The following is a 16473-nucleotide window of genomic DNA, read 5'->3' as shown; positions in this document are numbered from 1 at the left end:
TTAGTTAATTAATAACAAATTTTGATTATTAATTTAATATTAATTAATAGTAAATAAAATTAATAAATCTTTCAGATTTTCCTGTGTATCGCATGGGTCCCCGCTAGTACAAAGTAAAATTGATCTTTCTTATTTTATTTTCTTCTTTTTTTTCTTCTTCATCTTCTTCTCCTTATGCGTATACTAAGCACGAAGCTAAGATTGATCTTCCGGTAAATACAAGGCTAATATCAATCTCTCTATATTGAAGGTAAGATCGATCTTTGTGCTTCTTCTTCGATCTACTACTAGGTTTCTTTGGTTGTTGTTTAATTTTCCACAACGAGGGAGGCTTGGGGGTGTTGATTCTCATTCTCTATGAGAGAGATGAGAGTGTGAGGAGTAATACAAAGAGGGTAGCATAGAAACATCGAAAATGTGAAAACAACATATCAATAAATAAAATTTTCCCTTTTTCTTATTTTTTTGGTAATCTGAATTCTCAATGATAAAAGCCATCTCTCCCTTAAAATGTGTATTTCCAAAAATTCATAATTCAAGAGTTTAAAATTGTAGTTAATGGTCAATATGAGATCAAAATAAACCAAGGGTGTGTTTAGTTTACTTTCATTTACATTTTTTTGGTAATAAAATAAAAAATTATTAAAAAGAAAAAGAGAATGATACAAGGAAAGTAACTAGAGATCACTCTTAAGAAAAAAGAGAAAATCCACCCCACCCTCCCCTCCTCCTTAGCAGAAAAAAATCAACCCCGAAAAAACAACAAATTTTCAATTTAAAATAAATATCAGCTACCTAATCACTACTTGGCAATCACATTCTAAAAGTTAAAGTTGACAAACTTGAAGAGAAAGTAAAAATTTTAGGCTTCATAGTAGTGAGAGGAGCTCAATTCTAAGGAAGTTTCCTTCCCCAACTAGGATTGAGTGGCTCAAGATGATGTTACATGATGTTACATGAGTGGTTTCTTAAAAATTTTAGGTTTCCCAAAGTGCATCCATCAAACTTGAATTTTATCCTTTTAATATAAAGGCACTATTGAGACTTGAACCATTTGCCTTCTAGTAAGGGACAACCTAATCATGGACTTCCAACTCCCAATGATGTAATCAAAGTGCCTCTCTTGAAACCCTTGGAACTAGTGACTTGATTTGTCCCCAAGAGTTTCTTTTGTTTCCTTATTTAGTCTTGGTGTTTAATAGTCAAAAATTGTTGACCTCCATTTTTTCTATTGCAAGACAAATAGTTTCATATGTGTATCTGGTGAACAATCATGAGACAAATAATTGATCAGCGTAAATTATTCTTTCACTAATAAGGATTCCAAATTCCAAACTTTTCATTTCACTTTTTTTCTTAACTAAACAACTTAAGGAACATACTAACAATGAATCTTGGGCTGACAAGAATGAGAACACGGATTTTAGTGCCAAACATTAGGTCTGTATTCTGTCCACCCCTCCCAAGACCCTAGATAGCTGGGACTAACATTGGGTAATTGTCTCTTTATGCATGACAACAATGAATAACTTGGTCTATGAACTGTACTTTAATTTTCTTCTTGTACATAAGATGAATTTCCCATCCAGAAAGTTATATCTTTTAGTTAGTATTACTTGTTTTATTTATATAACTTGCTGAAGAATGTACATATTCCAGGTTGTGATAACTAGTGTGCACATAGAGGATAATCTCCTACTTATTGGAAGCCATCAAAAAGAAAAGCTAAACTTTTGTTGGAAAAGTAATATTATTAATCAAAGTTTGATTAATCTTGGAAAACTAGTTTATAGGGATCTCCAAGAGAAAAGAAGGCTAGAGTTTTTTCGTGAATTTTTCTAGAAAAATTCTTTTTGTAGTCATTAAAATCGTCATGAACTACAACTTAATGGTTTTTATTTTTTATATCCTAAGATCAGGTTTCTCTTGCTTCACAAATTATGGTCATTACTTAACTAGAAGATTAGTCCTCTATTCTATAAAGCTTTCAAGGGTTTATTTGGTTTATAAGTGTGTATAGGAAGTATTTATGGTGTAAGTGGAATCAAATTTTGGGCCTTGGGTAAATTAGTCATTGTAGATTTGATAAAAAATATCCTCCTAGCCATTGAGATATGATTCCTATTCCACAAGGATTTGCCAAATGATTGTAGATAGGATTCTTGCTCACCAACAGTTTAAAGATGTAATAATAACAATTTCAAGGAGAGGCTTTGGCTTTCCTTGAGTTTAAAGTGTCAACTAGGCAATTTGTACCAAAGAGGAAAAGACAGATTTTCTGGGGTGAAGAACTGAATAGTTCAAGCCAACCCCAAGCACCTCAATATAAGTAATAATAAAATAGGAATATTTACAAAAAGTTGTATGGATAAAGAGAAAATTACAATAAAATACAAGATACAACACAACAAGGATTACACTAATATGGTACATCAGTGGGACTCTTCACACTCCCCCTCAAACTAAAGGCATGAGCATTAGTTTGCTTATGAGGAATAATGTCTAGATTTCGTCATGGCCTTGGTGAAGATGTCTGCAACTTGCATATTGGAGGCAACATGAGGGAGAGAGATAAAGCCCATAAGAAACAGGTCATGAATAAAGTGGTAGTCCACCTCAATATGCTTCGCCCTTTCATGAAAAACAAGATTAGAGGTAATCTTAATAGCACTAGTGTTATTTGCACACAGAGAGAAATGGGGTGTAGGAGAGGGATGACCCAATTCATGAGATAAAGATTGAAGCCAAACAATTTTGCTACAAACCGATGACATTGCCCTATACTCTGCTTCCGTAGAGGACTTGAAAACAGTTTGTTGTTTCTTACATTTCCATGAAATTAGAGAGTTACCCATGAGGACACACCACACAGTAGTGGAACGACGTGTGTCAGGGCATCTAGCCCAATCTGCATCAATATAGGCCCTTAGATGTATAGAAGAGGATAAAGAAAAGAAGAGACCTTGTGATAAAGTGCCTTGAACATAATGGATGATTCAATTTACCGTAGTCAAATGGGGTTAACATGGGGCAAAGACAAACTAACTGACAACCTAAACTACATATGAGATATTAGGACGAATCATGGTGAGATAGATGAGAGATCCCACAAGTTGCCTATAGAGGGAGCTAGAAAGGCATCAGGAAGCAAGGGACCATCTGACTTGGACAATTTGACATTCAACTCCAGGGGAGTGTCTACCCATTTATCGTCAATAAAACCAGCCACCAAGATGAGATCATAAGCATACTTGTGTTGGCAAATGAAGTACCCCTGGGAACACCTTTGAACTTCAAGTTCCAGGAAATAGGTCAGTGGACCTAAGTTTTTCATGTAAAAAGGAACTGTGAAGAAGAGACTTGAGTTCTTGAATTCATTCAATATCATCTCCAGTCAACAACATGTCATCCACATATAGGAGGAGAATTGTAATTACCTTGGGGTCTCTTCCGCACAAAGAGAGAGTAATTAGAAACACTCTGGTTATACCTAGCTTACACAACAACATCTCTAAATTTTTCAAACCATGCAACCTCAAAGAGCTTGCTTTGGCCCATAGAGAGATTTCTTCAACTAATTGGCAAACAAGGGAGGAATCACTACAATACCCTACTGGAGGTTTCATATAATTACTCTTTTAAGTGCCCATGTAGAAAAGCATTTTTCACATCTAATTGAAAGATAATCCAAGATTGTGAAGCTGAGAGGGCTAAGAGAACATAGACTATAATGATCTTGGCTACTGGGGCAAATGTCTCCCCATAATCGATGTCATACTCCTGCGTATAACACTGAGCTACGAGTTGACTTTTATAAAGGTTTAGAGACCCATCAAATTTCAACTTGATGGAATAGACCTATTTGCTCCCAATAACAAAGCCATTTGAAGATGCTTGAACTAGGTCCCAAGTGTCATTCTCGTGCAAAGCTTAAATCTCAACATACATGAAATCTCTCCATTGAAGACTACTAATGGTCCATTAGTATGAACAAGGAATATCTATGGAAGACAAAACAACAGAATGAGAACTATGGTATGAAGGAAAACCATATTAGTCAAGTGTCTAGATATATGAGTAGAACGACGTAAAGGAACAAGAGAAACATCTAAGGGGTTTAAAACAAGAATGTCACTTATAGGGTTATCTAAAACCAGCGAAGGATCCGGATCGGGATGAGGGAGATCATAGACATAGGTACTGAACCATGAACTCGCTTGCGAGAGAAGACAAGAAGATCTTTCCTCAAAGTTGATGACAGAGCATCTTGTGAGTCAAAATCATACAAAATAGAAATAGAGGACGCAGAGAACTTGGCAACTCTTGAGAAAAAAGAGTTATGCTTAAGAAAAATCACATTCTGAGAAACACGAATAGGACGTGTAGAGAGATCATAACAAAGAAATCCCTTGTAGTTAGAACCATATCCTACAAAAGCACACATAGAAGATTGAGTTGAAAGCTTTGAACGATCACAAGGGGGAAGGTGTACAAAGCATAGACACCTAAAAACATGAAAATGGAAAAGATTTGGGGGGATCAAAACATCTTTTGAAAAGGAGACATGTTATCAAGGACTGATGAAGGGATACAATTGATCAAATGCACAGTTGTATTAGCAGCCTCAACCTAGAAGGTGGAAGGCACATGTGACTCTTGTAGAAGAGTCCTCACAACACTGAGAATGTGTCCATTCTTTCATTTTGTCGCACCATTTTGCTAAGGAGTGTCCATGTAGCACCCTTGGACTTGTATGCCATGATTTTTCAAATAAATCAGGAATTCTTTGTCACTATATTCTCCTCCAGTAAAAGTATAAGGTCTACACATTTGCTTGAAACCGAACTTGAACATGGTATGAAACAAGCGAAAGGTTGGGAAAACTTTTGATTTGTGTTTGAGAAAGTAGATCCAAGTGTACTTTGTACATTCAACAAAAAGAGTACAAAATACTTGTATCCCAACCGAGAAACAATAGATGAAGTCCAAACATCACTATGTATAATTTCAAAAGGTGAAATAGCATGCTCAACTTTGTGAGTGAATGGAAAAATATGATTCTTACTCAAACAACAAGAAACACAAGATGTATCAAAGGATTTTATAGGAGAAATTTTAGTTCTAATAAAACCAGACGATTCAATGTAGAAGAGCTCAAATAAGCAAATGATGGTGCTGATTGTGATCTCTCAAACTCAAATGCAAACAAGCAGCCCAGCCTACGCCCCTTCCCTTTCACCTTTCCAGTGCATTGGTCCTAAATCAAACAACCATTAAAGGAAAAAGTTAGAATGTTCTCTTCATTAACTAATTGACCAATTGAAATAAGATTAGCAGTAAGTTTAGAGACAATGAAGGTTTTGGCAAGTGACAAGGAGTTTGAGGGTGAAAGTTTGAGATACAAATCATCACTCCCAATAATGTCAAGTTTATCATCACTAATAGTGACAATATGTTTATGGTTGACCTTAGAAAGTCTGTTTGATGGTTCAAAGTAGGCTCCAGTCATATGATTTGTAGCACCAGAATCAATGATCTAAACTTGAGAGAGAAATGAACAAAAACAAAAAAACTCACTAGATAGGCCAATAGCAAAAAAAGCAGATGAGATAGCAGAGAATACTAGTTGTCGTATCTCTTCCTTATTCATGGAAGTAGAGGATTCTCCCTTAGTAGTAAAGACATCAGTCATTTGTCCCTTAGACACCTAATAAGCCTGTAGTTGATCCTTCTTCATAATGCCCTTGGATGGACAAATTGGGTAGTTTGGAATGATATGGCCATGTTGTTTGCAATAGATACAAACATTCTTCTTCTTGTAGTATGAAGCTATATGTCCAAATCCCTTCCACTCATAACATTGAGTTTTAGAGGGATCCTTCCCACTCGATTTCTTACTCCCACATGCAATAAAAGTTGTATTCATCCCTGAGTCAAGTTGTTTTCTCTTTATGTTTACAACAGTCATAGGTCTAGTCTCCTCCCTCAACAACTCTCCCATCACAGAGTCCAAATCTGGAAGAGTTCCTTTACTCAAAATATTTGACATAATTATTTCATATTCAGGTCTCAACCTCATAAGGAATTGATTCACTTTTCTAATTTCAAAATGCTTTTGTAGATACTTGACACACTTTGGGGGATCCGATGGTTTAGTGTGAACTAGTTCAAATTCTGCCCATAAATCAATGAAACTTGCATATTATTCTCGTATCTTTTAGTCCCTTTGGTAGTAGGCAAAGATTTCAGATTCAATCTGATATTACTGAGACCTATTAGATTGATGGTAAACTTTCTTCAAGTAGTAATACATTTCATGGGTTGTTCTTAGTCTTCTCATAGGAATAGAAATATGAGGTGTAATGGAACTTAGAATTCAGGAGATTAATCTTCCATTGTCCAACTTCCATTGTGTAAAGGTTTTGTTGTTCACTTCATCGGGTTTGCAGACAATGCCATTCAAGTAGCCTTCAAGTCCCTTGCCATAAAAAAAAAATTGAAATGAAACTTCCATGTATTGTAGTTGGTTCAATCAAATTTCACAGGGATAATATCTATTTTTTCAGTCATCAGAAATAAATAAAGGTAACCCAGGAAAAAAAGTAGCAGCACTGATATTTGTAGCATGGTTTTTAAAACTGATTCGGAGACCCAACCGGTCAAGGGTTTGGTTATTGGGTCGAATGGTCGACCCATTTTGACAAAAAAAAATAGTCAAAACCGTTCGAATAGTTAATCGCCTGGGTCAGCGGTTTGCTGACCAAAATCAATGATTTTTGAAGAAAATCCAGTTTTGGGGAAAACTGAAACCAGTCACCTAACCGTTTCCCGGTTTTTCCAGTTCAATCGTTGGTCCGATCCGGTTTTGAAAACCATGATTTTTAGTTCAGGATTGTTAACCACTTTACTTGATTCAACAATAGTTTAAGTACTAAAAAAATAGTATTGCATCAACTTAACATAGCTTTCTTCATAGAAAAGGAACTTAATATCACGGTTGCAACAAGCAATGCTGACAAACAGTAACGAAATATGGTCTAGAAGAGAAATATAATCAAATATCTTCAATATAGATATGCCACTTTATAGAGGAATCAAAATCCTCTAAGAAATTTTTCAGAACAACTCCACCCCGATTGTGTGCTATGTTGATTATCCAACTCAACAGTGTTCTAGGACTATTGAACTAAAGAGAAAGGAAGTACTCTCCAAAACTGATAAACAACTGCAACTAGGTAGTTTAGGGAGTAAGAGTACCCTAGGATGACACCAAATCTAGGGTAAAAAAAAACAAGATTGCCGATTAAGTAGAAGAGGCAAATTTACCAACCCAATACATGCAAATTTCCAGAAACCCTAAGAGAGGAGATCAAAATTCCCCCATACTTGTCCAATTACAACGAGATTTTTTGTGTAGGTAGACCAGGTCTGGATGACACACCATATAAAGTTTCACTTCAAACAGATGCTTTCCCAAACAATTCTATGAAGATTTCCCTTGTTGAAATCGTAGAATATAGTAACTGGGATTAGGATTGACTGAAACAACTCTAGCTTCAGTTGATGAGTCCGAAAACTAACAAACTTTTGAGATATCAGAGAGAGAGAGAGAGAGAGAGAGAGCATGAAGCAAGTACTGATTATAGAGCAACCTGCTTTGATACTATGTCAACTAGGCAGTTCGTACAAGAGAGGAAAAGACCGATTTCTGGGGTGAAGAATGAATAGTTTGGCTGAACCCCAATAGACTCAATATAAAGATTAATAAAATAAGAATATTTACAAAAAAGCCCTTGCAAGGCTAAAGAGAAAATAACAATAAAATACAAGATACAATACAACAAGGATTACACTAATATGGTACATCAGTGAGACAATGATTAGTCATTTTGGACACCCAAATGATTGCAATGAGTGGTTGGTACCTATATTCTGACTAGTTGACCACAAAAAATGAATGACATTTTATGTAGTGATTAGTGCCAAAGGTGATCATTTTTCATCAATTGTCTTTAGCATCAATAAAAACAAAATTATCAGACTTGTCCTATTTTGGAAGAAGATGCATAAGAATGAGGAAGGTGGACAAAAAAATAAATGGGTAAATTAGCCATTGTGGGTTTAATAAAAAATCTGAAGATCCATTGTAACTGTATATATTTTATATTTTGATAAATTTCAAAAGAATCAGATTATATTTCCAATTATGATAGGATTCATATTTCAATTTGATATAAGCCCTTTACACTTTTTAGAACATTATGGGTGTTTGCATGGTGATGTAGGGAGCCTTCTTTTTTATGAGTAGTGTCAACACTTGATTTTTGCTCGGTCCGCCGCCTGAACCTCCAATTTACCTCAAACATCTAATCAGACACTCTTGATCTCTTCAAAAGACCCCAAAACCCAAAAATCATGAATTTCACCCTAAGAGCCCATAGAACCACTTTTAAACCTGCTTAATACCTATCCGATGGCCCTGATCGACCCCCACTTACACCTCAACCATTAGAGTAGACAGAACCATTAGACTTAGGACCTTCCAAAACACCTATCTACCCATAAAATTTTAGCTTAAGATTCCTCCATTTACCCCTTCATCGAACAAATATTCCATTCAAATGCCTCTCGATGGCCTAAACACCCAAAACTCAGATTCCCTTGATCTTGACACATCTAAATCGATCAAACCACACCATAAAGTTTCAACCCTAAATTCCCCCAAATGTCATTCTACAAACCAAACTCCATTCCAAAACATCCCGTTGACCCAAATTCCTACAATATTGACCCTCTAAGATTGATTAGACATCACCATCATATCCTGTACACCTCCAAATACCCACCTATAAAATTTCATCTCAAAAAACCTTTTCTTACCCTTCCATTGCACCAATATTTCATTTTAAGTCTTTATATTGACCAAATTCCAAATCTGCCTGATGTGGGCATAGTTGACTCAATCTAACCTTATGAATCACCTCATACTACCTAAAAATCATATCCTATGAGATCTCAGCCTAAAACACCTTTGTTACCCCTTAATCACTCCTAGATTCCATTCCGAGGCTTTAGATTAACTAAATCAAGCTCTTTCTAGATTTGCTCGATGAGGGCTTATTTGGGCCAATTTAACATTCCAATCAGTCCAAAACCCCCCAAAACTTCACCCTGCCAATTTTCACAAAAAATACCTCCATTTTCCCTTAATCATACCAAGATTTTGTTTCAAGGCTTCAAATTGACTGAATATCAAGTCCTTTTGATCTTTGACCATTTGACCCGATCTGACTTTACCAATCATCTCAAACTACCCAAAAACCCTATCTTGAAAAGTTTCATCCAAAATAGACCCTGTTTGCCCCTTGATCGCACCTATATTCCATTCCGAGACCCCATATTAGCCGAATTAAATCTTATCCAGATCTGCCCGATCTGGGCCCATTTGGCCTAATCCAACCCCACCAAACAACTCAAGACCTCCAAAAACTTCACATTGTCAAATTTCAGTCAAACATACCCCCATTTACCCATCCACCAGGAAATATTCCATTTTTGCCAATATTGGTAGCTCACAAACACAAAAGCCCCCTTTGTTATTGAACGCACCAATCTCAATCCTCCATTTTTCTTTAACCCGAACCACCCATCATCGAACCAAACCCGGTTTGATCGAATAAACCCTTTTTGACCCGCGTGTGCAAAGCTGTCAGCCTCCCCCGAATTTTTCTTAAATTTACGAACTTGCCCCTAATTATTCTTTAAAAGGGGCCCAAGCTGTCTGAGTGGGTGGGAAAGCTGTTCGGTCCCTGCTTCACTCGTCAGCGGTGAACGAATAATGGCCAGCTTCTTCTCCCGACTCTTCCTTCTGTAGCTGGTTTCTGTCTTTCTTTTTCTTTTTTTTCATAAGTCTTTCCTCTTGTTCTGCGTTTTATCTCTGTATTTCTTTTCTCTGTTCTTCAATTATAGAGTAATAACTCGCGGAGTGAGGTTTGGTTTGATCGCCAATCGGATTCCGGCGATTCACTATCATTTCCGTGTATCAAGTTCCAGAGTTTTTCATCTACCTTCGTCGTCAGTCGCTGTTTGCAGCGCCAGTCAAATTCAGGCCAAAATCTCAATTAGGTCAGTACCAGCCTGGCCAAAATCTCACTCAGGTCAGTCGCTGTTTTCATCTACCTTCTCTGTAAATTTTGGTATGAAATGATGGGTGTCGGGAGGGTCATCAGAACCGATGATGATAGCTCCACTGAATCGGTTCTCTTGAGACCTACCCAGCCTCGTCGTAACATCCCTTAGATCTCAAATTGTCGCATCATGTTTTGAGTTTACAATGGATCCGTTATATAATGGACTTTTGTTTTTCTTTGTTTTCTCTATTAACGATTATGCTTCTCTGCGTTCACAACTGCGTGCGGCTCATTTCAATTTATCTTTCATTACATCTTTTGTCTGATCTATTTGAATAAATGGTCGTAGGTTTCAGATCTCTTATCGTCTTGTTATGTTGAAGGATTGTTTTCTTTTAATAAACATTATTGAGTTCACAATTCAGTTGGTCACAATCTCATAGTGTTTGTTATGTTGAAGGACCGATACGGCCATGAACCAGCTGCGAGAATATTAGTTAGAGGTTTGATTGTTTTGAAACCTAGACTGTGACAAAAGATGTTGGGGGCATATTGACCGTTAAGGCTTATTAATGCTGTAGACCAGGGAACTGTTGATGTTAAGGCCCGGTTCTGAAACCTCTTCAATCACAAAAGAGAGTATATAAACTGTTTGATAAAAAATAAAGATGATTGGAAATCTTAATAATTATAACATTTCAACAAGAAGGAAGAAGAGAGTTGGGGAGTTGTATGCAAGGTTGCTAGGCAAACAAAACAGGGAGTTTGGTGGCTAGAGCTGAAGCTATGTTAGGGGAAGATTCAGCAACCTAGAGAGAGGATTAGAAAGGAAGGGGAAGGAAAACAGATTACAGGGAGCACAGTAGTCTCCCAACAAAACCAGAATAAATCATAAAAAAATAAAAATAAAATGGAAATCAGCAACAAAAATGGCATAAAAAATAAAAAAAGAACGTAAAAATAAATAGTGGTGAGTCAAGATATTTTGAGCAGATTTGTGAGTTTGAACAGTTAGTTTGCTTTTGGGGTAAAGTGATGGGATAAGGAGGGTGAGAATAGGAAGAGTTGGAATTGGTTAATGGGTGGGGGGAGGAGGGGGAGGGAATTAATGAATACATGTATAAATAGGATTCAATTAAAAAAATAATAATAATAAAAAAAAGAAAAAGAGTTGACATTGCAAAATAAAGTGGATGTGATAATAAGAAATACGATAAAATATAATAATAAATTTGATATAGTAGTTTCTTTTGTTTGTTCTTGTCTTATTACTATATCTTGTTTGTTTGTGCTTGTTGGTATCTCATGTGGGCCCCACCTATTGGACCCGGGAGAGGGGTGTCTAACCCATTCCCTCTCCCATTCGAGTCTTACCCGGACTGGTGCCTTGGGCTTTGAGTCACTATTTAAAACAAAGTATTTTGAGAATCACTCTCGAAGGTCCCATCACCTCTATTTCCTAAATTGATGGGTGGTGATTCCATTTCCAGCCCAAGTGGAATGTGAGCCATTTTTCCGATGCTCACGAGTAGCTTGGATTGATCATATGGATCCTCCATGTAGTGGTAATAGCTAGGGATCCTCTATTGAGCATCCCTGCTTGACTTGATTAAACTTTCTACTTATATATGGGATTTGGGTGAGTAATTTTTTTTTCTTTGTGTGTGGTATCAAAGAGTGAAGAAAGATATTTTTTTAGCAGTCAAAAAAAAAAAACAGAAAAAATGGGAAAATGAATGCTTTGAATTAGCCCTGCCATTTTTCTACATGCTAAGAGAGATTAGTGTAGTGAAGAAACTTGCATGATCATGTTGAGTGCCCTCTCACTTTTCATACAGACATACTACATAATTCTCTCTTGGTTTCAAAGCTGCCTCTATACATACATGTTCTCTCTTGGTTTCAAAGCTGCCTCTATACATACACGTTCTCTCTTGGTTTCAAAGTTGCCTCTATACATACATGTTCTCTCTTGGTTTCAAAGTTGCCTTTACTAAACTATGGCAACATATGATTGATCAAAAAAAAAAAAAAAACTATGGCAACATATGAGCTTACTGGATTCCTGTCATAAACTCATAATGGATGATGTTGTTGGTACCAATTTTGTTTTATTGTCGCACTGACACATCTTGTTGAATCTTGTAGATTCTCAACATGGGATTAAGCAAAGTAGAAATTAACCTGAGGAGGTTGCTTGCAGCAGCACCTCAACAACAGAATCAGGCAAAGCTTATGCATGTAAGTACAAAGTGGTATAGATTTACCCTGAAACTGTTTGGATTCCACCAAGTCTACTGGGTTTCTTTATGTTTGTGTTCTTTTGATTAGTTCTTGATGAGTAGACTGAGAAACTCAGGCCAGTAGGATAGCTAACAATTGATGATCATTGTTTAAAAACATGGAGGCATGAGATGAGGTGCTAGGAACTTTAGGTGTAAAAAATTATTGACTTTTAAGAAAAGCATCGAACTAATATGAGAATCATAAAACATTCATAAGAGGAGTATATTCTTATAATTTTGTGTAAGAAAAGGATATACTTGAATTATCAATTGCATAAACAAATGAGTTGAGAATATTAGGAGCTTTAGATAATGTCGTTGCATTCATACAAATAATTTAAGAACTATTAGGGAGCTCTAAATGATAATCAAAATGGATTTAAATATGCTAAAGCATTGATGCGAGCACATATTTACGTATAAGTGTATATACATATACATACATACACACACACAAAATGCATCTTGTGTGTCAAGAATGTGTTTATACTTTCAGGCACGAGTGTCAAGATTCACACTTGGGTTATTTAAGCCTTGTATGTTTTTTAAAACACTACTGCTGATGTGTAGAAATGGGAAACAAGTTGGGGATTTATGAGGCAGGTAGTAGGATTTTTGATGTTGGAAGTGAGCTGGATTAGCTGGTTTAGGGTTGGAACTGTGAAGCTGGATTTTTGAAGGGAAACTGGTGCTTAAGTTTGAGAGAGGGTATTGATGAAAGGAAATAAATTATAGGGCAAATTTCTTAAACTACCCCTACTGTTTAGCTAATTGACAAACTGTACCCTTACTGTTTAACTATTGTCTTAAACCAGCTCTATTGTCTCTGATAATTAATATCGTCATAAATAATAACAGAAATGATGAAATGTTCCTTTTGCCCTTGGTCTCTTCCTTACTACCATTCATTCTCCCTTCCCTCTCTAGTTACAACGGCAAACCAAAAGAGACGGACAATGATGCAATAATCCCCTACCTCTGGCCTCTCTCTCTCTCTTTCTCTCCTTCTTCCCCTTTGTTCTCTCTTGTTCCCTTCCCCTGTTTCATCATTGCCATTGCAAGTGGCAGATTTAAACTCAGTAGCAGCTCCTCCTTGATCTCCCTCTCTTTCCCTCGATCCCCTATTCGTCTATTTCCCGCTTCCCGTCTCTGCCCCTGCTTCTCTCTTCCTGTTATCTTGTGTTGCTTCCCGTTCTGGCACTAGCATTGGCAGTGCCATTAAGGCTGAACTTAAACACCATTGGCCGAGTCGGGGCACGACCACTAGCGCTGCTGCAACTTCTTTTCTCTAGTTTTCCTCTATAATATCCCTAGAATAAGACAAAGGAGGCATCAATGGCATAGTTTTACATAGTTGCTAAGGCGAGCTTGGGAACTGGAGCTGTAAATTATATTGGAGGACCATGTATTGATTAGATACCCTAGCTATTTGACACCTCACAGCCGAGCTCCAATATTTTGGTTGAAGAAAATAGGGAGGTAGCAAAGAGAAGTGTTGTCGCAAACGACGGAGAAGCAGAGTATAGCATTGAGGGCGTCACCAGTTAGGGGTGGGGGGGCCAGCCCAAGCGGTATCAAGGATATCCGGCCCGTTGGTGGCAGCAAGGACGATAACACCACTATTGCCAAAGAACCCATCCATCTCCATGAAAAGCTGGTTGGTTGTTTGCTCCCTCTCATTGTTTCCACCTCTGAGCCCAGCCCCACGCTGCCTACCCACGACACCAATTTCATCAATAAATACAATGCATGGGGCTTGGACTTGCCTTTTTGAACAAGTCCCAGACTCTTGATGCACCAACTCCTACGAACAACTAGACAAACTCCGACGCAGCACACGATAAAAACAACTCTTTAGCTTCTCCAGCAATGGCACGGGCCAAAAGGGTCTTTCCAGTTCTTAGAGGTCCGACCAAGAGAACCTCTAGGAATTTTCGCTCCAAATTGAAAAGGCTGTTGTTGGAGTCACTCTCTGAGACGGAAATGTCGACACTGTTCATGGCGAGGATGTTGATCAGATCTGGGTCGTAGGAGTGTGTGTCTTTGCAAACTTGAGAAAACTGCCACTTATTTGGATTCAAAGAGAAGTATTTGTGGTGGGGGAGAATGTTCTATTGTCTGCATCTTGTGATTGGCTTTATGTACCAGGATGATCCAAGGCTTTGTTCTTCTATGAGCACTGAGTGACAGCGATAGTGTTCTTCAGAGACGAGGGTTTCTCCTTCTCCTTCTCCCTTTCCTTCTCTTTCTCTGTCTCTGGTGGTCTCCCTTGACACCACGTGAAAATGCTTCTTATCGGGAGCCGCAAATTGGGTTGTCTTGCTGGCAAATCCGCTTGTTGTCATTGCTGCAAAATTGGGTTTTGACGAACAAGGAGGGAGAGGGAAAGGGATGAAGGGTAAAATTGGGTTTAAAAAAAAATTATTCGTCACGTGGTGTCACGTGTACAGGTTTTGATGGAACATTAATGGATGCTAATGGCAGGGATAGAGCTAGTCAGTTGTCAAAAACAGTAGGGGTGGTTTAAGACAATAGTTAAACAGTAGGGTACAATTTATCAATACACTAAATAGTAGGGGCAGTTTAAGAAATTTGCCCAAAATTATAATACATGATGTAAAGGGATCAATAGACACAGAATTTTGAAAGATGGAGACGAACTTCATATCGACAAATAGATGGAGAAAGATGCTGTAAGTGGAGAAGAAGAATTTCTTACTGGAAGAAACAGGCGGATTAGCGATTAAGATCAAGGAAAACACTTTGGTGTTTCTTGACATGGAGGCGATAGTGTGGTCGAAAGGCTTTATCAACAGCATTCTCTTTGGAGTTACAGTAACTAGTTGGAAGGGTGAGTTTAGCATGCAAGGGAAGAACATGCCAGTATGCTTATCATCTTTTGTTCAAGAAATTTCTTTTATATTGATTAAAACATAATTGTCTCAGTTTAAGACCATGGATGCATACTTTCGTACTTTGTTTGGTTTTATTTTTAAATATCTTGATCTTATTGCATTTCTTATCTTTTATAGAGGTCATGTTGAACTAAATCCTTTTACTTCCTGATTCATGTAATTCAATTTTGCAGTATGTTGCAACTTTACGGGAACAACTGGAACAACTTTCTGAAGAGACTACTCCAGAAGGCTTACCAAGGTTTGCCTTACTTATTTTCTAGTCTTTCTTATTTTAGGAGCCAAGAGTGAAAATTAGAAATTCCTGGAATTTTAAATATTTTTTGATTGTTAATATAAAGTGGTACTGAAATGGAAGGTGCGAACCAGCTGGTTGGTAATGTCTCCTGCTGGTTGTAGCGGAGACTTGGGATTGAATCCCACCTGCACCTAGGTAAGTTGGGGGGGTTATGGGTTGGGGGATGGGTACCCCCCCCATTATTTAGCCCTTCAAAAGAAATAAAAAAAATGAAGTGGTATTGAAAGAATGGAATGGTGAAACTTATCAAAAAAAAAAAAAAGAATGGAATGGTGAAACAGTATTGATGCCAATTCCATTTAGTTGGGGCAAGGCTTAGATGATGATTTTTATTCTTTTAATATGTAACAGAAAACTTTTATTAAAATGAAAAAAAGAGATGTACAACTGATGATTAGACCAGCTACAGCAGTACCTAGACTAGGCAGATCCAGCCCATCGTATTTTACATTTTGTTCTCTGCCTAATCCTTTAATAGTTTTTTGTTTATGTTATATCAATCACCCACTGTTTCTATCAATCCCTAAAATAATTGCTCTCTACTAGTTTAATCATCCCCATTATCTTTTTCTTGATTGGATTGGATTTGAGGGGCTATCTCTTCAGTTCAACGGTCCAGTGAACTTGCCTTTTTTGGATTGTCACCTGTTATCACCCTTTATCTAGATGATTTGTTGATTGGGTATTGACCGCTTCAATCTTCTGTTATTATTTGCATTTTGTTATCAAGTTTTGATCTGTATTGGTAGGACATCTGCCTTGTTCTCTTCTTTGGTTTTTCTTGAATCTTTCTGCTGAAATGGCTTTGGAAAAAAACACATTCTGAATGTGAAGTTTGATGGGAT

The 16473-nt window shown here is 37.2% G+C and overlaps 1 protein-coding gene across 4 annotated transcripts in view; it reads left to right on the top strand.

Moving 5' to 3' along the window:
• The first annotated feature begins 9784 nt into the window (after nucleotides 1-9784).
• The window catches only part of LOC104601523 (Membrane fusion protein Use1), a 53703-nt gene continuing 47014 nt past the window's right edge, over nucleotides 9785-16473 (top strand). For 2 of the 4 annotated variants that reach the window (XM_010264876.3, XM_088892863.1), the window contains exons 1-3: nucleotides 9785-10157; nucleotides 12279-12371; nucleotides 15504-15571. In XM_010264876.3, coding sequence (XP_010263178.1) covers nucleotides 12288-12371; nucleotides 15504-15571 — 152 coding nt within the window. In that variant the 5' untranslated portion in view covers nucleotides 9785-10157; nucleotides 12279-12287. Of the gene's footprint in view, nucleotides 10158-12278; nucleotides 12372-15503; nucleotides 15572-16473 lie in introns of those variants that run through there. The other 2 variants (XM_010264875.3, XM_088892862.1) reach the window with 2 other exon arrangements.

Source organism: Nelumbo nucifera, chromosome 8, assembly GCF_055504915.1.
Source record: "Nelumbo nucifera cultivar China Antique chromosome 8, China Antique-T2T, whole genome shotgun sequence".
NCBI classification, from domain to species: Eukaryota; Viridiplantae; Streptophyta; class Magnoliopsida; order Proteales; family Nelumbonaceae; genus Nelumbo; species Nelumbo nucifera.
Note: the sequence above shows the minus strand (reverse complement) of the source record. Positions and strands in the feature narration are given on the sequence as shown.